Genomic DNA, 22,287 nt, shown 5'->3' with positions numbered 1-22,287 from the left:
ATTGAGTGTATAAAAATTATAATTATAAACTGGTAAAACGAGAAGCTAAACTTCTCTAGAATTGAAGCATAATAGGAATGGGTATTTTTCCAGATTATTCCAGATTATGTTTTATATTTTTTCCAATCAGGTTTAATATTTTTTTAGGAGGAATTGTGGCAGTAAATACCCAGGAAATACTGAGGCCATGAGAGGATCTCCTGATGCAGATAACCCAGAACCCTCTATCACCAGAGTGACTTTAGCAGGAAAATCCTGGGAAATTTTAGGGATGGAGTTCACTGTGATTTCTGGAGCAGTCCTGGCAGGATATTTGGGATCTGTGTCAGGACCCCTCAGAGTGACAGTTTGAGGGACCTCTGGGACCAGTAAAGATATGAAAAGAGCATCCTGGGAGTTTCAGGTCGGGAACCTCTGTGGGGCCTCAGCATATGTGCAGAAAATTAGGAGAGATGTCTGATTTTTACCTTTAACTTCAGACCTGCTTTCTAAGATGTAAAACTGGGAAAGATTCCTGCATTATCCATAAGGCCAACTCTAATTAAGACACTCTTTTTTCTGTTTGTATGGTTAAGAATTACAATAATTCTTCTTTGTTGTAATGAGGTTCTCAACATCTGAGAAGCTTTAAAAAAAATTTGACTTTAAATATATTATATATAAATGTTTACCTATACATAAACTAAAAAATACAAACTATACAAATTCTACACAAACACTGTACACATAAACTTCTGAATGACAGAACCTAGAGATGCCATGTAGACAGAGAAGAGGAGTAGTGCAAGAACTGAAGCCTGAAGCACCCCAGTAGCTAGATGTTGCGACTTGGACACCTCACCCCTCCAAGATACCTTGAAGGACTTATCCGAGAGGAAAGACTCGAACCACTGTAGTGCGGTTCATGAGATGCTCTTTGCCAAGAGGGTTGACAGGAGGATCTGGTGGTTAACCATGCCAAAAGCAACAGACAGATCCAGCAAGATAAATATTGAAGATCTGGAACTCCACAGTTTTAAGGCTTCAACAACCAAGAGCAGGGCAGTCTCATTTGAATGTCCACTTATGAGGCCAGACTGGTTGCTGTCCAGGAGGTTGTTCTGTGTGAGAAAAGAAAAGACTTGGTTTAACACAACTCGTTCAAGTGTTTTCAATGAATGGAAGAAGTGATACCGGTATGTAGTTTTCTAAAAGTACTGAGTTAAGAGTGGATTTCGTAAGTAGTGGGGCTATCCAAGCCTGTGTACTGTAAATGCTGAGGGAAAGACACCAGTGTGAAGGGATGTGTTAATAATGTGAGTGTGTAGGTAAAACTGAAGGAGAAATGGCTTGAAAGAGATGAGATGTAATAAAGATCAAGTGGACAAGTAGGATGATTGGAAATGATCAGATTGGAGACATCTGCCTCTGAGAGTAGAGATGGATGTGAGCAAGTGTATGTTTGCTGGTGAGATGTGTTTGACAGTTTGTGGTGTGGAGAATTGTGGACTGATGGTTGTAATTTTATCAATAAAGAATGTGAGAAAGTTGTCAATTGTTAGAGTTGATGAAGGAAGGGGAGGTAATTGTTTTAAAGAGACTGCAAGAATTGTTAATTTTGTTGTGGTAGTATATCCTTTTAGCAGGGGAGACATTAGCAGAGAAGGAAAAGAGTGACCGATACACACTTGTCAGTGTCAGTAGCGCTGTTAGCATCAAGTGATGAGTACTCTATATATACCAAAGCTTGATTGTGCTCATGCACTCCTTTAATCTCTGTTGCCTCTTTAGAATATTTCAACCTAACTGTTTAGCTATATATTACTAATTCAAACTATAGGCTGCAGAGACTTGGTTTGAACGCCCTGATTATTAATGCAGGTAGGAGCTTTAAGGATATTTAAAAGTGTATAGTGCATCCTTTAGTTTGAATTCGTATTACAGTCTGGTTGAAATATTCTGTCACTGTGCTCGGCAGTGTATGTGTATACCTCTTTTTCAGATGTAGCCTACTAACATTAAAATACAGACATACACATTTACACAATTTATTTTAAAAAAGTTTGATAAAACAATAAGAATGAAAAGGCAGAACCGTTACGCAATGATAAAACCCTTGTCGCTAATAAAAATCGGATTCAATTATCCTCCTCGTCTTTGGGTGGCGCATTTGTGACAGCTGATTTGAAGCTAAGGACGGAAGTGCGTATATACAAAAACACAGACACGCCCCCCATGTTATTGGCGCGTGTGGAAGACTGTAGCAGAATGATACATGCTGATAAGCATATTTATTCAAATTACTTGTAAAATATTGATTGCAGCAATAGATTAAGCTTTATCTACTTCTGCATACACGGATCAATTATTACGTGTGAGAAAAACAGGTGAATAATCATTCACGAGACGGGAATGTAAATTGACAACGCGCACGCAAGCATGCTGTCGCTGATCATGTTTCAATAGATAACAACTAGCTATAATATAGGAAGTTAAAAAAAAGATTATCGTGGTAGATAAATCAAGGGGCACCTTTTCTCTTTAAAAATGATGAGAAGCGTAGGAAAGCTTTTGGGGTTAAGGCGAAAATGCCCGCCTCCCAAGTCTCGCATTGACAGGAAAAAGACTCGCGTGAATCCCATTGATCGTATGCTGGATGACAGCGACGAGGGCTCGTACTCCAGCACTACGAGCGTCAGTTCAGAAAGTGAGTACAGGAACTCGGAAGATGAGCCCGGTACCTCCGATAGCTCTTATCGAGCACGGGAGAGTGACGGGGATGACAGCAGCGAGACGGATGAGAAATGCGCTGTGCCCCGACGACAGAGGAAAAGATCCGCCAGCGCCCCTCCTCTAGATGACAGTGATTCCAGCGATTCTTCCAGCGACGTCGGCGGAGAGCCGCTCAGGAGAGTGTTGCAGAGAAAACGACTCAGGCTGCCGGAGGACTCCGAGGACGAGGCTCTGAGGGAGAAGAAGAGAGATGCAGAACTGAAAGAAGCTGCTGCCAAAAGAAGAGAGAGGAAGAATAAACTCATGGAGCTGTCAAAGAGAAGAAAGTCAGGCACCCCACGGCGCAGGCGCAGGACGTTGGTAAGTTGATAGGGACAGAACAAGAAAAAGTACTTTAGTAGCAGGTTCAAGCATCATAACCAATTTCCTTGGTAAAACATCTGTGTGTGCATATATTTGAATTAAGTATTTACATTTGCCATGCAGCTACTGCTGTTTCCATGATGTTACAGTGCCACCATTTGACCAAACAGCATCAAACTTAGTATGTTAAGCTACCCCAAGTATATGATTTACAGATGTATGTCAAATTTTGGGAAAGTTGGTCATCCATCCATCCATTTTCTATACCACTGTATCCTCTGCAGGGTTGAAGGGGGGCTGGAGCCCATCACAGCATCTAGGGCCACAGGCCAGGGACTGAAGTGATGGCCAATCCATCACAGCGCTGAAATTTGGTCATTTTGTGCGTAATTTATGTAACTGAAAATAAATTAGGCTAGTCATTTTTCATTTATGAGGTTGCCAAGTTGATCAAAGTTCATTGTGTTTGTAATATTGATGGTAATGCATTTGATTTATTTATCCGGTTTTCTGTGCCTGAGAGAAAAACATGTCCAGCAAGTTTTGTGACAATTGGCCTATTGTTAACTTTATACTTTGGCCATTTTGAATGGCTGATAGTGACCATTGCTTTAAAATGTGCAGTTGTTGAGGTATTGCATACATATAAATACATACAATTTAATTTTAAATAATTATCAACTCTGAATTCAGCTTGACGAGACAGACTGCATGCATGTCCAATTTAATAAAGATTGAGGGAAACCTAGGAGTACTGTACAATTATTTCCACCTAATATGATGTATAACTTTCTTTGTAGAATTAGTGGGGAATTTCTAGGGCTGATGAATTCATGGATATAAAACAATCGTTTCTGTGACACATGGTTCAGGAAAAGCTCAAATGTATTTACTCTACAACCACCAATGATCTAATTCATGTGACTTTTGTTAAATCCATGTGTAACTTTTAATGCAAATGAAAAAGTTTCAACCATTTACAATTTCCACTCTTTAGCAGTTTCGGCTTTAAGGTGGAACACATCTGTTATGTTACATTAATAATGGTAATGGTGACAGAAACCAAGGGGTTCCCTGAAAAAAGGTATTGGTTGTTAACTGGATACCTTGTCTATTGGATCTTTTCTACAGGGTTCAGAAGAAGATGGAGAAGAGGAGATCAAGGAGGACAACGTTGAAGAGCAGAGTAAAGCAGATGATTCTGATGATGAATCTAGTGTGAAAGAGAATGGGAGTCCTCTAAACAGCAGCGAGGAGGAAAAACTTGCTGATAGTAGTGATAGTCTCAAGGATTTTATTGTGGAGGAAGATGAACAGAAAAAGGATGAAGGTCAGGAGGAAGAGGGGGAGGCCAAAGACAAGACCTTTCTCTCTCACCTGCCTCGCCAATGTAAGACCACGTGAAACTGGCTTTTGTTTTGCTTACAATTTGGAATTCCAGTATGCCTGTAACATTTAAGTTAATTTGAAAATATCATTTCCCATTTTCCCATCTCATCTTGTTTCCCTTCCAATTACAGTTATCACAGGATCTCAGCTCACCCACTTTAACGTGGTGGTCAAAGCCTTGCTGATCAATGTACTGGACTCAAGCTTCCTCAAGTCACTTTACAGTATGTTCATCGATTTATTCCTTATTTTCTTAGCACTGGATTTAGAGCACTTTCTATAAGACACAGTAAAGGCATTTAGAATTTTATAAAAGATTTGTACTTTTGAAACTTCCATTAATTTCAGATTCATGAAAAAAAAGTATGTAATGTCATGGTTTCCACAAAAATAATAAGCAGCACATCTGTGCAATATATGAATTTTCAGCAATGATAATTGCTAAGAAATATTCCTTGAGCACCAGACCATGAGAGACTGAAGACAAGTAATGGCTGCAAAGTTTCTTTAAATTGTAATATTTCAGAATATTAATGTAATTTTATTTAAATATATTTGATCATATAAATGCAGCCTTCAGAAACGTTAAAAAGTCTTACAGACCCCATACTTTTGAACGGTAGTGTATATATATATATATATATATATATCTGACGGTGTGTCGATGACTGCAGGTGGTGAACGAACAAAACGATACGCCCAGGAGATGAAATCATCATTGCTTCATTTTGATGAGCGACTGGTTCTTCCACGTCTGGAAAACCTGAAGCAGAGGAGCCGCTGGAAAGACCGTTACAAAGTAAGCCCTTTGTGTTTCTCTTTGTCTTTTTCATGAAAAGATGTCACATTTCTAAGTGATTGCTTTACTATTATCACCTGTATATGGTGTGCAGATTACTTTCATGTCTGTTTATCATTTCCATTTATGAAAAGGAAAGGGTAGAATGTTATCCCAAATTGCGGGTAATGATGACAAGGGTCCAGACGAAGGGATGCGAAGCCTGTGAGCTTCACAGAACGGGCCGCTTCACTGTGCAGCTCTCTGGCCAGTTGTACCACAACAAAACCCTGCAGGAGGACCAGTTCATGCCTGATGATTCCCAGGTTGTTTTACATGCATAATGTATTTTTTTATTCTTTTATTATGTGTTATATGTTCTGTCGCTGTCATTCTGTTCTACTGCGGAGCTTCTATCACAAAAACAAATTCATTGTATGTGTAAACATACCTGGCAATAAAGCTCATTCTGATTCTGATGCAAATCACACAATACAGTTCAACTATAAATTGTTTTGAAGACTTCCTTTCAAGCACTTGTTGATGGAATGCTTATTTGTTAACAATTGCAGAGTTTCTTTGTTGGCTCTGTCTGTGCCAGTCGTACCGAGGTCTACCATGCCCTAAAGCACTTTAAATACCATCTGTTTGAGAGGTGCCACACCGCTTTAGAAGCTCAGAAGGAAATACAGCATGGAGAAACAGGAGAGGATGACGAACCAGTTAAGGACACAGTCAACAAAGTTTTTACTAAACTGCAGGATGGAGGATGGATCAGTGAGGTGTGAATATGTAACCATCTTTCTTGTGTCTTTAAGAGCTATTTAAATATGTATAAGCAAACTGATTCCTGTTTTCTTTCTATCCATTTAGCAATATGAGAAGTTTCAGGAGCATCTCAATTCTGCTGATTTCTTCCAGGAAGAAAAGCTGGACTGAAAGTGCTGAATTTTCCCTAATGGCAGTTTTATTTCTGTAAATTATATATATATTTTTGTCATATGAAGCATGGCTAACTTTTGAGTTGCTGAAAAGTGTGTGACCTTAAGATCTAGCATTTTAATTTTCTAATCATACTGCTGTGTAAATTGCTTCTGCATGATTGTTATAAATTAAGTAATGAGTATATACAAACAATAATACAGCCTAAAATGTAACAAGTTTGTCCGAATCGTGAGGATTAAAAGAAAAAGACAACAGTATTTTACACAGAACATTGTGCTTTCAAAGATCTGTATGCTATTTTTATGCCTTCATTTATAAATAATCTCATTCTAATGCTTCTGTGTAAATGCATCCAAGTAATTTTGCAGTGCTTGAATGTTCTTTTAATAAACAAGATTCATAACCATTGTTCTGTTAAACGTTCATGTTTTGCAGCACAATTTCTGAATTCAAGTCTTATATTTTATTAGAAATTGTGGTCAAACAATGCATATAACACAATCTACAGGCTTGGGTGAAAATAGTGCAGAAATGGCATCCTCACAGGACACCAAGCTTGTATTCGGTCATTATGTGAGGATCCCCCATCATCTCACTGTGGATAGGATCTGGAGGGGGGAATGTATATGAGACGTAGTATACTGCACAAAATCAACTTTAAAACTTCCAGCAATATCAGTGCCATACTTTTATAAAGCAAAACCATGCAAGGAACCAAATAGGTAAAAACTTTGAGGACTGAATGGTAGCGTGCAAGTAATAATGTTTTTTTTCATACCGTTAAGGATGTCCTCAAAGCCAATGGTGTCATCAGCACCTCTGAGGGTATCCAGGGCCAGATTTGAGCTTGGCAGGAAGGGCAAACGCTGAATCTGAAAGCAAGCAAGTGAAATATTTAAATACAATAGTCTTCCATAATGAGTATAGGGTGTTTACAGTGTAATTTACATGTTTATGACACTTGTTCTCAATACCTGTCTAGCCGCTCTGTACTCCATCTGTAGTTTGAGGGGTGCGTGAAGACCCTGGATGTTCCTTAGTGTATTGAAATTCATCTTGTCCTGGTTAAGCTGAAACTGGTTTCACACAAGACAAGCTGATGTTACACTTTATTTTAAGGTGTCCTTGATAATTGTAATTACAAAAATAAGTGTAGAGGAAAACTACAGAACACATATAGTTACTACAATGTTAGCTGCTTGTAATTATGCATTATTATTATTATGCATTATTATTATATTATTATTATAATTATGTAAGACAATGAACTGATACCTGTATGACAATGCGTTTTTGTAATGTTTGTATATTTTAAAGTCTACTTTTTACATATTTTAAATGTATTACAATTATTATTATTGTAATTAAAAAATGATGTAATATAATTCTGTATTTAAGATGGTATACATCACTGTACATTTCAAGACTTTGCAAGAGCATTATCACCCCAATCATTTCTCCCCCATGTATTTATACATTTAGATGTTTTGTGTGTGTGTGTTTATAGGAGCATGTACATTAGCAATGCACTCAAGAAGCCAAATCTTAAAGTCTACTCACATTTTTCTCAGAAAGCTCCAATGGATGACTTGGTAACAGCTCATTCTTTACACTTGAGAACCTATGATTGCATCAAATTAAAGGATTTAGGATACAAAATAGGGCAGAAACAAACATTTACAGGTTTATATGGCCCGAACATACCCTCTGCGTAGAGAGTCCTGAACCCCATAAGGACCCGCCTGTGGACACAGACCCGTGACAGGAACACTGTCCTTCAACTGAGAGCGCAGGCCACGGGTATTCTGCATAAAACACAGTATTATAGAAACATTCATAAAAGGAAGCTGATGTAAAAAAGAAAAAAATCGCACCGTTGAAATGGCCTGAAAGAGACAATAAACCCATTACATTAACGCACATTTCTATCTCTTCAGTTAAGACTACAAACTGAAAATAAGGCCATGACGAATCACAATTTATTTAGAAGCTAACGACTTAGTAACAAAATTAATTCTGATATCTATACATTTAAATAGGGCAAATAATAAAAAATCTAGACATCAAAGGGTAAATTATTTCTGCCCTGGAATATAAATAAACACTAGCTGCTGTGCTACGCTATATTAGCTAGCTAATTAACGGCATAGCACAAATAATCACATTATTAACGGTAAATGCATGTTGCACATTGTACTAAGATCAGAAAATTAACACAAATCACCACCCTATAAAGTACAACAAAAGAAAAAAAAATTATTAACAAATTGTAGCTCTGCACTACCATCTTCTTGCGAGGTTCGTCAATATGATCAGCATTAATTTACTTCCGGTCTGGTTCTTCTTTTGATATTTTAACGGCGGTTGGCCTCCAGCTTATTAGTGCATTACCGCCACCTTCTGTTCCGGAATGTGGACCAAACAGTAGGTTCACAGTCTAATTAGGTTATTACGTTAAGATGGTTGGTGTTTGTAAGTGAACAGTCTTTATGTTCCTTTTTATCTTTCCCAAAGTGTTGGAGGATTTGACCCAATGATTAATTAAAACGGCCTTTTAAGTTATCTGATTTTCAGGTGTTTTGGAAAATGTTGTACAAGCATAATTTTACTCCACATAATGTTATTGAATAGCAGGTGTATTTTACATAAGAGGAAATCTTTATTTTATAAAGACTGGACAATTTTTAGTTATCAAAGCTATTTCTGTTTTGAGGAATTTAATTATAGGGTGCAGAAGAAGAGGGAGGGGAGAAGGGGAAACATTTCTTATCATATAACCTATAATAAAAGCCCACCTTACCTTAAAAATACTTAAAGAACTCTAACCTGTGCTCTTTCAATCATACACCAATTGTTCCACAAAAAAAAAAAAAAAAAAAGTTTTTGAATAATATATATTGATTAATAAAAATAAAATAAATAAAAAAACAGGAATGGGGAGAGAAATTGTTTTTGTAGACTAATTTCCATGCATTCAAGGCTTGTTTTTGAAAATAAAACAACTTAATTGGGAGTTTAGTGCATTTAAAATCACAAGCAAGTAGAAAATTAAGACCACCACATTCATGAAGATTAGATTGGGAATGAACTATGGAAGGTTATTTTCACAAAGACAGTGCTTGATCCAATTAATTTTAAATGTGTTATTGATAGTCTCAAAGTCTAAAGCCTTTAGTCCTCCTTCTGAAACACTTCTGATTATGGTTTTCTTTTTAATATATTCTGTGTCGACTCTCCAAATAAATTTTAAGAAAATTGTATCAACTGCGGCACACATTTTAGAATCTAATACAGGATCCCTTCAGCGTTCAAAATCAAATCAATACACAACCTTGAATATATAAATTTCTTTGGAGCCAGCAATTAAAAATACTTCTTGTTTTTTGTAATCTTTGCAAAAAATTATGTTTGTCTCTCTGTGGCTGATTTACTAATTACAATACCCAAGTATCTAACTAATTGTTTAACCTGTATTCCAGATATACGTGAGTCTTCTAGTTGGTGTTCAGTCATAATTTCACTCCTAGACTGATTCACAGATAGACCTGAGGCATCAGAGAACAATTTGAGTGCCTCCAGAATAACACGGACCTGATTTTTGTTATTCAATCAATAAAAAGTGTCATCAGCTGACTAAGAGTTAAAGTGAAATCTCCTATCTCAATACCTTTAGTTTGTAAGCAATGCAGAGTGTAAAGATTCAATGTTTCAGCTACTAATAAAAATAAAAATGGGGAAATAGGGCATCCCTGTCTAATGCCTCTTTGGATATCAAAACGAGAAGACGTACCACTGGATAAAGAAACACTTGAGATATTATTATAGAGTGTGTGCATCATATTTGTAAAAGTTGGGCCCAAACCAAAATGATTAATGGCCTGATACATGAAATTGTGCTCTGCTGTATCGAAAGCCTTACAAAAATCTAAAAACAAAATAAGAGCTTCCTCATTTACCAAATCTGAATAATCTAAAAGGTCTACCAGTCTTATATTGTTTGAAATAATTCTTCCCTTCATAAATCCAGACTGTGTGACAGATATGATTTCCTCCAAGCATGGTTTTAACCTATTAGATGCTAACAATTTGGAATCCGAGTAAAGCAATGTGATTGGATGTTTTAACCTTGTTCTCAACCTAAACTTATGTACTTCCGGTCTCCTCCGGAAATACTGTTATCATGTGATTGTGACCAGAGCCCGTCTACGGAGAGCCTTCTCACTCCCTATTAAGTCCTATTGTGAGAAGCACCCGGCTGCAGCCTGCAGATCGAGGCGGGGCTGCACCTGGGGCAGGGTTGCACGTGCAGCCCCGCCCCATACCTACTCTGATTGGTTCAATCGTCTTTCATAGACTTACATGATAGGAAATGTGTGCGTAGTTGGTGTAGGACGGAGAATGCTGTTTAAAAAGCTACAAACGCTGTACAGTTTTATAAAGCCTTCATAATCGCACAAAAGAAGAAGAAAAAAAAACATTAGCCTGTAACTAGCCATGTCCCTGAAATGATTGTTTTGTTAAATTAAGCTAATCTTTAGGGTAACATACAAATATAGTAAATTAATTGGGTTGATTATCCACAGTAAGACGATCAGGACTTCAGATAGAAGAATGAATTATGAATTAAATCATTTTAGAAAATTTTATTATTTCATATCATCAGAGTATGAGAAAGGAAAATTAAAGGGGTGTATCATTACTTTTAATTTAATTTATATAGCATGACAAGACAATTATTGTTACATTTTGTGACCATTGAGCCGATTCTTTTCAATCAGCTGGAATGATTCGGTACATTCTATGTTTAATGTGGCTTAATGCATTAAAACAGTGTTTTTAAAAGACCAAACTCAGTAAACAAATTAATAATAAAGCATTCTATTCAAAGACAAGCAGATATGAGCACAGAATACGAACACACAGCGTTTAATTTCCACCCATAACCTGCTTGTCTGTAAATAAAACGTGTTATTAAAAATGTTTACGGAGTTTGGTCTTTTTTAAACACGTTTTAATGCATTACGCCTCGTTACGCGTTTTCCTTTTAGTCTAATGGTTTTCTATGGGAGGAAAATGCTTAACACGTAAACACATTGCATTCTTATTCTGGACTCATCTGCCTGTCAGTGAATAGAATGCTTTATTATTAATTTGTTTACTGAGTTTAATGTGGCTTAATGCATTAAAACAGTGTTTTTAAAAGACCAAACTCAGTAAACAAATTAATAATAAAGCATTCTATTCACTGTCAGGCAGATGAGTATCACATTAGACACAGTTTTTTCGAATTTTATTGACAGGTCATACAGAAGTTATTTATGGAAAACTCTTTTTAAAAGATATTCGTTTTTTATACATTATATCTTAATTTTGATCAATGTTTTATCAATCAATTGCCCGTATTTAATTAATAAGAAGCAAATATATAGCAGACAATGTAATAACCTTAGTGTAATTGACAGAATTACTAAAAAATATTTTGCTACCTAAAAGATAAATATTTTTGTGTCACGCATGCATGCATGTCTATTTCCCTCTTATTAAATATAAACGCATGTGGACTGATATTTTTCCAATGTCTGGACTCCTTTATTAATGGAGTAGGCTATATAAACAGACGTTTCAATATATTGGTATTAAATGCATTTTCTGAGAATTAATATTTCACGTTTTTACTGCAAATGTCGAAATACGTGCTCTTTCAAAGTGACCGAAGGATTGCCGTAAAGCAGTATCTCTGGTCGTACGATGTGTATGACGTCATTTACATTTTAAAATACTTTTTAAAGCAAATAAGTGACTCTAAAAAATATAACACCCAGCAATGTGTAATTTCTTTGCATCTCCTTTCGAATACAACATTCAAATTACTAGACAAAAAAATTATATTCTGAGAAAAGTGGATTTTGAGGGGTATACCGCCATTGACCTCCATTCATTCTGCACTCGTCCTGTGAGCGCCCTCATATGGAATCAGAGTGGAACTGGAACCAGTTCAGAAGCCGGAAGTGTAGTGAGAGTGAAACTTCTCGCCATATTAGACATTCTCTGTCGCATTGTTTTTGGTCGCTGTTTATTTAGAAATATATATTATGTTGCTATTATTAATGACAGCATATACATATTACGGAGCTATTTCCCTTAAATATACTCGTATAAATATGCTCACATATACTTTCGCTTTATTATTCATTGCGTTACTCCTCAGTTAATTTCGAGAAGGTATCTGTGTAGCCCGTGAGCATGGATGGGGGTATAGCTCAGTGGTAGAGCATTTGACTGCAGATCAAGAGGTCCCCGGTTCAAATCCGGGTGCCCCCTCAGATACTTAAATATTTTTGTCCCAGGTAAACATAGTTTGTAATACATTTTCGTCATCAAATGGTAGCTACACACAAAGAAAGCCAGACAAAAAACAAACAACTCACCAGTGGTGCCCACTCCGACTGTCCTGAGAACCGTTTTGCCAGTCATTCCTAAATTTTGTTTATTTTCAGTCAGTTTGGCCCAACTTATCTAATTGGTTCGGACTGCTCTCTCAGTCAGTTTTTAATCAGTATGAGTAACACACAAGCTATTCAAGAACCCATAGAACAAACAGCTCTGGATGGGTTGTTGATGGGCATACTTTTTTAGGGAGCCGGATCAATTACTAAACCCTAATGCCATATATAAAAACCAAGAGCCGAAAGACACATTAGTAAAACGGATATTCACCCAACAAGGCTAGACCCAAAAGTCTAATTACACTGAGTAAACCATTGCAAACAACAGTTTATTTGTTTATTTTTACATTTCCCCCCTAAACTATCTAAATAGGCTACATTAAAATGAAGCGAACACCCATTTAGAAAAGATAGCTACAATATAGCACTGGTATATTACAACAGAATATATAATCATGCAATCAAATGTTAGTCGGATAAGTTTCATATTACAATTATATATATATATATATATATATATATATATATATATATATATATATATATATATATATATATATATATATATATATATATATATATATATATATATATATTATTATTATTATTATTTTATTTATTTTTTTCTAACATTTATTAATTACAATTAGCCATTGCCTAAAACCTACCCCAAAATAATCCAGAGTCAAACATGTGGTCATTAGTGTAATAATTATTTGAATTTTAAATTGTTGCTACATGTGAAAACAAAGTGAACTCAGGAAATTGAGGTGTTTGAGGTGTAGACTTCACAGTTTAAAAAAGGGCATTCAAGTGCAAGAGGTCATCTGAAAATCTCTTTGTTATTTCCTTCTCTCAGCAGATTAAAACCTTTTACCCACAAACTCTTGACATTTTGCTGTGCAAATGAAAATTGTATCACATATATTATTGTGTTACTGAATGTATTTGAACCATATTATATTACATATCTTATCATTTTTGCTGACAGGAACAATGCCTCATACTCCAGGTAAGACTGATTTAATTTCATTCACCCACAACTTTGTTCTGGATTCATAAATTAGTATTAAATACATTTAAGACCAAGTGCATGAATATCTTACACCTTGCTTTATCACATCAAACAGCCAGCAACATAATAGCATTTTTATTGTTTAAGGCAACATTAATGTATTTTTAAATGTAATACTTGTTCAATTGCCCAGTGAATTTTTCTGCCATTGAAGAAATTGCAACTGTTGAGAAAAATTGCTCAGGCAAAGATCCTCTCGTCAGTATTTCTATAGCACTATGGCTTGCTGTCATCGCATCTGTGTTCCTTCTCTACTTGTACTGGAAGCACATTAATCTCAAACAAAGGTATTATTAATTCTCTTAATTTGTTTTACATTATAATCTAGAAGAATTTCACTTATGTAAAGATGTTTCAGCATTTGCCTATCAAATTCTTTTTCCAGCGTCCATGTTTCATACCAACATAATTCAGAGATGCAAGAGAACAATTTACATTCCGGAAAAACTACTGATAAAACAGTCCAAAAAGGCAAGCATCAATATTGTACAATATTTACAACAATAAGTAAATTCACGTGGGTCACAAAAAGTACGTTTTAAAATATTAGAACTTGCAAAGTGCCATATTATGCTTCATGTTGAAAAACAGCTAGTATGTTCAATATCTTTTAAGATATACATATATATATATATATATATATATATATATATATGGGATACATTTTAAGTGATTGCTTTATTTGTCACAGAGCTTGAACAAAGGGAAACAGAAGAGTATGAATCTCTTATACACAGAAATGAAGGTAAGAGCACAATCTGAGATAAATGATCTGACAGAGTGACATTCAAAGACGTGCTGTTTATCTGGGACACATTTTGTAAATTTGTCAGCCTTTAATTTTTTTCGTGAGGAAGTTGTCACTCTAGCAATTCATACTTGAAATTATGCTGTTTTATAGTAAATGTCTGATAAGTAAAACATCTTTTCTCCATTTAAAAGATGATTATGAGAGTCTGGACATAAAACACAAGGAGCCCATCTCAGGAAATGAGGATTCTGCAAGTGCCAAAGACTTCAAACCTTAAAGAACGCAATGGAGTATTAAACATTATATTTGCTTGTTCTGGACACTTTTTTTCTGAAATGGTGAGGAAAAAACAGGTGTATTAGACACTGAACACAAATGAATGACAACAGAGCCAGAGTTTCAAGCAGTTTAATGGCCCAAATGGTGTATTATAACAACAATAACAATCACAAAGAATAATACAAAACCATTTACATAACATCCTAGTTTTGTTCTGAAATACTGCAAATATACAGAGAGAGGTTGTTGTTTTGTTTTATTTATAGTATAAATAGGAAAAAAAAGAAAAGAAACACAAGGTGCTACATGACCGTTAACTAAGACTATCAGTCAAACTCTTTTATCAAGGCTTCTTGTCTATGATCTTACATGCTGGAGACTCCGCTTCTGTACTTCCCCCTTTGTTTTAGCATTAAAGAGACCTGAGTTCATTTGTGATATAATACTTTTTCTTTTTCTTTCTTTCTTTCTTTCTTTCTTTCTTTCTTTCTTTCTTTTTTTCTTTCTTTCTTTCTTTCTTTTAAGGGAAGGGAAAGAGCAGTTGCATATATTAAATATAGCATCACATAACTTCCTTCAGTTGCATTCGTGTGGGTGCTCAAGTGCCTGTGGGCATCTCAGATCAACATGCGCTTTGAAAGAGCTTATTACATTCACTAAACTGAGGACTCCACAAACCGGAAAGATTATAAAAAGCAATGTAGAGACTCATCTAATCTGCATTTCTGAGCTAACAATAGAAACACAGATAGGGACACAAGCAGGGTCTGTCTAAAGCACGACTCTTGCACTAATAGCACTATGTTATTGAGGTCTCTTTGTTGTGTGTGAAAATTGCTCTGTTTGCTCAAGATGGAGTAACAACCTTGAATATTCTCCACTTTATTTGATTTTAAAAGTGTATTAGAACAGCAAACATCATCCATTTTCACAAACCGTTTACTGTTAATATATATACGAACACTCCTAGTAGGTTTAAGCTAAATTTACTTTTTGAACATTAATGTGACCTAAATGGAAAATCTCTACTGTCTACATTAGTCATACGAGAATTAGGTCGCTGGACATCATTACTTGGTTATCAGAATGTCTGACACAATTTGATTCAACTGCGATATACATCCTATTGCACAACATACTATTGGTCGTAGAAGCTTAAGATGTTGATATGATTCATTTCTGATTCTGAGGTTGTAAGGCATGCAGGGTTATTAGATGTTTCTCAGTAACACAGTTGTTGGATCTGCATTTTTGTTCTTTCCAAAATAGATAATTTGTCAGTAGTATCACACTTGCAATAGAACTGTTCTTCTGCAAGTGTGATATTGCTTTTATACAACAGTTTGAACTTACTTTTCAGACACAATATGCCTCTTACTTTTCTTGCTTAGCCAATGAAAAAAGTTAAAAGCAGAATCAATCACTGCATCTCTGAGCAACACAGTTGAGTCAATGATTCAAGTCAATGATTTAGAGAATTTGTACTCTAATTCACACTGCACTGATAGTCACCAACACCGACAATCACCAGTTTACAATGTCACTTCTCTTCCATGATCCGACAAAGGCTGAACAAGAACAAGAGCCAACTCACAAAACCTGACGAACAATGTCTGCCGGTGCCCGTGCCAATTAGTCTTATACCAATCACATTTGAGGAATGTAATTAACTGTTGTATAACAGCATTTACATTGCAAAGCATTCTGTCAGTTCTGTCAGTATTTGGAATGTGAGAGCACAGCACCTCATTGTCATTTAAACACTGTTCTGCACACCTACATTCAGATATGTCAATCTTTTAGAACACTCTTATTATTAAGGGCAAATAGGTGGGTTGTTTTTTTGTGAGGTCATACTAGGGAAATTAAGTTTAAAAATGCCAAGGGCAAAGGATACTCATATTTCTCAAGCTTTTTTAGGTTTCATTTTTATTTATTCCTTTCATCTCTCCATCTCCTGATATCCCCCTTCTCAAAGCCCATCAGGACCCATCCTCCTCCTAGAGTTGCTGTTGTTAGGGTGTGGGTACTGCCGAATGTTTATTCTGGAATGTCTCAAAAAATGCCAGCATGCCCTTCTTCACGCTGGGGGAGACCATTTTGGAAGGTGTGTGTGCTTGGTGTCGGGACGGAAAGCTAGAGCTATCCATGGAGTTGGCTCGTTTGACTTTGGAGCCTTCCCTCCACATTTTGGACCTCACAGGAGGAGTCTGTGCAACCAAACACTTCTGGTATTGAACCTGAAGGGGGCACCAGACATTTACAACAGAAATAATTTGAAGACGTTAAAGGGGTCATATGACGTTGCTAAAAACAGCATTGTTTTGTGTATTTGGTGTAATTCAATGTGTTTATGCGGTTTAAGGTAAAAAAACAAAAAAAACAGCAACATTATTTTCCATATAATGTACATTACAGTAGCTCCTCTATGCCCTGTCTTTCTGAAATACGTAGATTTTTGCAAAGTTCATCATTCTAAAAAAGCAAGGTATACACTGATTGGCCAGCTATCCAGTGCGTTGTAATTGGCTGAATACCTCAAGCGTGTGACGGAAATGTTAGACCCCTTACTATATTGTGGTGCCGTCTCCCAGCACAATGAGAAAAAAACATTACAAACGAGGCATTTGTTGTATCCAGTGAGGACATAATTGCTGATTATAATGACTTTTACTGTCTTCTTACACATTGCATTGCATATCGTGCTGCGTAAACATAAAACCATGTCTGCATTTGTGATCGGAGAAACAACAAACAACAAGTGCTACTCTACACTGCTCAAAACTCGAGTTTTGAATCGTCAGTGGCAAATACTTTAAATATAAAAAAACTTACTTACAGGCTGTGAGCCAGAAGCGCCAGACTGTCCAGACTGTCCTAGAAATAGCCTTTGTGCCACAGACACATTGTAGGCTGCTACTTCAGGAAACAGTCCTCATCCTCCATAAAATGTGCTGCACATATCTGAATATTTGGTTTGAACGGTTCTGGAACAGTATTGTAAATACAACTTAACCACTGATTTCTAGTTGTGTCCTCTTTTGGAAGGCCAAACAAAGTAGTTTAATTTTCACAATGAAACACAGCGTCTTCACAACATGGCGCTGGCATGAAAAAAAAGCAATTCACAAGCGCAAAATAAAATTATATATTTATAAAATACATTTCACAAATGCAAAAAACTATTTGTAGATATACAACTGTGCACAAAAACCTTTGAATGTTTAAAATGTTCGAGTGTCTGAATGTACGAATCATCATTTACTACGAATCCACTCGGACTTGTGTGTGTGTGTTTTTGAGACTTTCCTGGCAGAGCTCTCTTCCCACGTGGGTCTGTCGTACTCTTTAGCCAATCAGATGCGAGCTTACCACTCAACCAATCATATCATAAGCCACTGAGTGCATTCAAGGAGCACGATTCTGCGCACCGTTAGCGCAATATGGATTAATTAGAACAGAAATGAAGCCTTTACATCAGTAATCCAGCATGGCGAATGAATAACGGGAAGCACGGGTAAGAGTTATTTTTATTTCATAAAAGGCTGAGTTTACACTTTTTATCGTTTACACATTTAATCAAGACAGTTTTTCTAGTTAGAAAACTAGTTAGAAAAAAATACAGTTGTAACAGGACAGTTACAGTAATTATAAATTAAACTGCAATCAGGATAGTAAAAAGAAAGACCTGTAAAGACAAAAGTAACATTTTGAGAGTTGTGAAATTATAATTCTAAATAATCTTGTTTTATAAATTGATGTCTGTTAGGTCAGTGTGTACTTTCTTACAGTAATACATTTTAAAACATGTAGCCTAGTCATTGTTAACCACTACATTGAAGCAATGTAGTTCGATCAAGATAAACAACATCACATATTTAGAAACGTTGTTTAATTTGTAATGTTATAGTGGTTCTCAACCTTTTTTTCCACTGGGCCGCACTATGGTCCAAGTCTAAGTGCAAGCGGATTGCACAGGTTCGAGGAGCAATGGGCTTCTTCACACTGCCTCCACATGTGCAATTGTGCTTTTGAAGCCTACTGACCACGCGCACCTGTCCGCGCGGTCATAAAAAAAATGTGAGGTACGTGTTTGTCCTCTCAGAGCCTCCGCACACACTCTCCCATGACGATGATTACGTCACGCCTACCTACCGGTCCATAACGGTCTCCCCACGGATGCGGAAAGTTTGACATATGGCTTAAGATGCAGTCTGTAAGACGCGCACGGGAGCATGACTTGACGCGACATTGCAGAAAATGTGCATTCACAAATGTAGCCTATGTTGATCCAAATATGGAAAGCACATTCGAATTTAATAATATAAGGTTCTCTCCAGAGATGTTTTGCCACATTTCTTCAATTAAGGATGATAGCTATGTAATATATGGTGTTCCCATTTGCCTGAACTTCAAGTAAAATGCGGGGCAAAGCCAAAATCCAGCACTCTCCTTCACTACTGATACTGCGACTATTATTTTTTCTACGTGTTCATTCGCTGGCATTTTTCACATTTCTTTTTTTTCTCCCTTAAAAACAAATTTGTCCATTATGATGCTCAATTTTACCGAACTAATGGCTGTTGATTGAATTCTGCCAAAGTGGGCGCTTGTATGTGTTCGTTAAATGAGTAATGTTATGTGAGTAGGTCTGATCATGTCTGAAAATAATATATGAAAAACAAAAAATTAAACATAAAAAAACATTAGGCTATGGCTTATATTTCTTAAGCAAATGTTTAAATTAATGTAAAAAATAATAATAATTGTAAAACTGAAAATAAAAATGAATTGTGTTCAGCATGGTGGGACGCATTTGAATTCGTGACGGGCCGCGGGTTGAGATGCTGCTGCTGCTATAGCTCCATGGTCATTTAATAGGCCTAGCCTCTTTTACGCAGCTGAAAATAACCGTGCTTTCTGTTACTTAGCCTGTGTCTGTCAATCGTCCTCTTAAAAGTGGAAGCTTGTGCTTTGTTGCATTATATTGAAACTTTGTTGATGTTCTTTGTTCATGACTCTTTATATGGCGATAAAAGACAGCTTTGTTGCGTTTTTTTTAAGTGGGGATTGGGGGTGCGCCAACCCGGTTGGGACATAGAAGGGGGAGCACAGGAAAAAAGTTTGGGAACCGCTGCATAATATAACGGTTATGGAAATTAGAACGACAGTACATTGAATTAAATTGCAATGAAGTTACAAACGATCCACATCATTAAAGAGAATAAGCTCCGAAATATATAAAATAAATAAAAACGAGGATCAATCTGAAACTTTTCAAGTGCGACAATAAATAACCTACACACGATCCACAACATAATTAAGTTGCAAAGAGCATAGGCTCAAACATAAAATAAAATGAAAGAGGATGCATCTGGAACTTTTCGAGTGCAGCGCAAAAGTCGCTCAGCCTGCAGCGAGAGAGAGATTTCCTCAAGATTTTTTATTTGCTCATTTTCTTTCTCTATTCTCTTCGTCTCTGTTGCCTCCAAATCCTCACTCTCTCTTGGCCCCTCTCCTCCTGACTAACAACTTTATCATAAGATGTCCGACTTGACAGTTTCTCTGATTTCAGCCAGTTAAGCATATTTATAATATATATTATGTAATGAATGAAACGAGTTGGCACGCATATTAGCCTGCAGTACATTAAAGAAGAACAGTGCGTTGAAGACAGCATCTGTCTTCTACGTTTCCATCGAAAACTAATAAACTATAGTTTTTTTTAAATAAAAGCGATTACAAAGGAAATGTTTACTTTTCATGTTTTTTATTGTATGGAAAAATCCCATTAAAAAAACAAACAGACCGCCATTAAATTTTTCCTCTCGTGCACCCCTGGTGCGCGCACCACACTTTGGGAATCCCTGAACTAAACGATCATGAAGTCGCTGAAGAATATACTGCTTTAGATATTCCTAAATTATAAGAAGAGAAAGATGCATTACAATGTACAGACAATATATTTACAAATTAAACAACGTTTCTAAATATGTGATGTTGTTTATCTTGATCGAACTACATTGCTTCAACGTAGTGGTTAACAATGACTAGGCTACATGTTTTAAAATGTATTACTGTAAGAAAGTACACACTGACCTAACAGACATCAATTTATAAAACAAGATTATTTAGAATTATAATTTCACAACTCTCAAAATGTTACTTTTGTCTTTACAGGTCTTTCTTTTTACTATCCTGATTGCAGTTTAATTTATAATTACTGTAACTGTCCTGTTACAAGTGTATTTTTTTCTAACTAGTTTTCTAACTAGAAAAACTGTCTTGATTGAATGTGTAAACGATAAAAAGTGTAAACTCAGACTTTTATGAAATAAACATAACTCTTACCCGTGCTTCCCGTTATTCATTCGCCATGCTGGATTACAGATGTAAAGGCTTAATTTCCGTTCTAATTAATCCATATTGCGCTAAAGGTGCGCAGAATCGTGCTCCTTGAATGCACTCAGTGGCTTATGATATGATTGGTTGAGTGGTAAGCTCGCATCTGATTGGCTAAAGAGTACGACAGACCCACGTGGGAAGAGAGCTCTGCCAGGAAAGTCTCAAAAACAGACACACACAAATCCGAGTGGATTCGTAGTAAATGTCGATTCGTACATTCAGACACTCGTACATTTTAAACATTCAAAGGTTTTTGTGCACAGTTGTATATCTACAAATAGTTTTTTGCATTTGTGAAATGTATTTTATAAATATATAATTTTATTTTGCGCTTGTGAATTGCTTTTTGTGAATATTTTTTTTTTCACGCACGTGAATTTTTTGTGTGTGTACGTGAATTAGGTTTCATGCATGTGAAATTGTCTACGCATGTGTGAATCGTGTTTTTTGCGTGAATTATATTTGAGACTAATCTGCTTCTATATTATGCAAATCTTCCCACATCCTGACGTAGACATGTGTTAGAATGAGCCTTTTTAGGTAGGAGTGGTTGACTTTATTCTTTGCAACTTTACAGATCTTCTTTATGCACAGAGAGCTTGTAACACTCCAAAGAGAAAGGAATCATTTAAATCGCATCATTATGACCCCTTTAACAGATTTTGAACTAAATTTTATATCAATTTATATCAATCGATGAATGCTGTGAAAGTCAATTAAATGTAGTATTGCCTCACCATGCATGCAGCCTGAATTGCCTCAGAGATGATCCCAGCATCTGGCTCACACCAGAACACATGGCACTCAAAGCGCTGGGTTCCTGCATCCACTATGACAGCAAAAGTATGTGTATCATGACCCACACCTAGGAAAGTCAAGTAACGTACTTGGCATTCCCAAAATGGGTCATCTCCATCCTGAAATAAAACAAATGGGAAAAAGAATGATAATATTAGAAAAAGCAAGCTACTCATTCTATTTATGTTGTACATAGTGTGTTTACTATGCATAGTATACAATTTCTTTTCTGTACACTACTCCAAGATGCAGTGCACTTGACATAATGAATAATAATAGAATGATTTTTTTTTTTTTATTAAATAACATATATATATATATATATATATATATATATATATATATA

At 36.0% G+C, this 22,287-nt stretch overlaps 3 protein-coding genes and 1 non-coding gene across 6 annotated transcripts in view; 2 read left to right on the top strand and 2 right to left on the bottom strand.

Moving 5' to 3' along the window:
• Positions 1–2,199: 2,199 nt before the first annotated feature.
• Positions 2,200–6,593, top strand: LOC132130100 (coiled-coil domain-containing protein 82-like). The gene is made up of 7 exons (XM_059541753.1): positions 2,200–3,072; positions 4,207–4,465; positions 4,596–4,688; positions 5,139–5,263; positions 5,398–5,568; positions 5,815–6,024; positions 6,116–6,593. Exons 1-7 carry the CDS (start codon positions 2,527–2,529, stop codon positions 6,179–6,181), a joined length of 1,470 nt encoding a protein of 489 aa, XP_059397736.1. The 5' UTR covers positions 2,200–2,526; the 3' UTR covers positions 6,182–6,593.
• Positions 6,594–6,635: 42 nt separating this feature from the next.
• Positions 6,636–8,572, bottom strand: LOC132130102 (proteasome maturation protein-like). The gene is made up of 6 exons (XM_059541754.1): positions 8,472–8,572; positions 7,892–7,992; positions 7,748–7,808; positions 7,162–7,263; positions 6,966–7,059; positions 6,636–6,795 (listed from the first exon to the last, which is right to left on the bottom strand). The coding sequence occupies exons 1-6, from the start codon at positions 8,472–8,474 to the stop codon at positions 6,728–6,730; spliced, it is 429 nt and encodes a 142-aa protein (XP_059397737.1). The 5' UTR covers positions 8,475–8,572; the 3' UTR covers positions 6,636–6,727.
• A 3,864-nt stretch (positions 8,573–12,436) lies between these two features.
• Positions 12,437–12,508, top strand: trnac-gca (transfer RNA cysteine (anticodon GCA)). Its single transcript has one exon. It is a non-coding gene; the product is annotated as a tRNA-Cys (tRNA).
• A 3,096-nt stretch (positions 12,509–15,604) lies between these two features.
• Positions 15,605–22,287, bottom strand: part of LOC132130877 (amyloid-beta A4 precursor protein-binding family B member 3-like) — a 72,619-nt gene continuing 65,936 nt past the window's right edge. For all 3 annotated transcript variants that reach the window (XM_059542725.1, XM_059542723.1, XM_059542724.1), the window contains 2 exons: positions 21,881–22,060; positions 15,605–16,978 (listed from right to left, as the gene is read on the bottom strand). In XM_059542725.1, coding sequence (XP_059398708.1) covers positions 16,754–16,978; positions 21,881–22,060 — 405 coding nt within the window. In that variant the 3' untranslated portion in view covers positions 15,605–16,753. The remainder of the gene's footprint in view (positions 16,979–21,880; positions 22,061–22,287) is intronic.

The sequence above is a fragment of the Carassius carassius genome, chromosome 47 (genome assembly GCF_963082965.1).
Source record: "Carassius carassius chromosome 47, fCarCar2.1, whole genome shotgun sequence".
Taxonomy (NCBI): Eukaryota; Metazoa; Chordata; class Actinopteri; order Cypriniformes; family Cyprinidae; genus Carassius; species Carassius carassius.
Note: the sequence above shows the minus strand (reverse complement) of the source record. Positions and strands in the feature narration are given on the sequence as shown.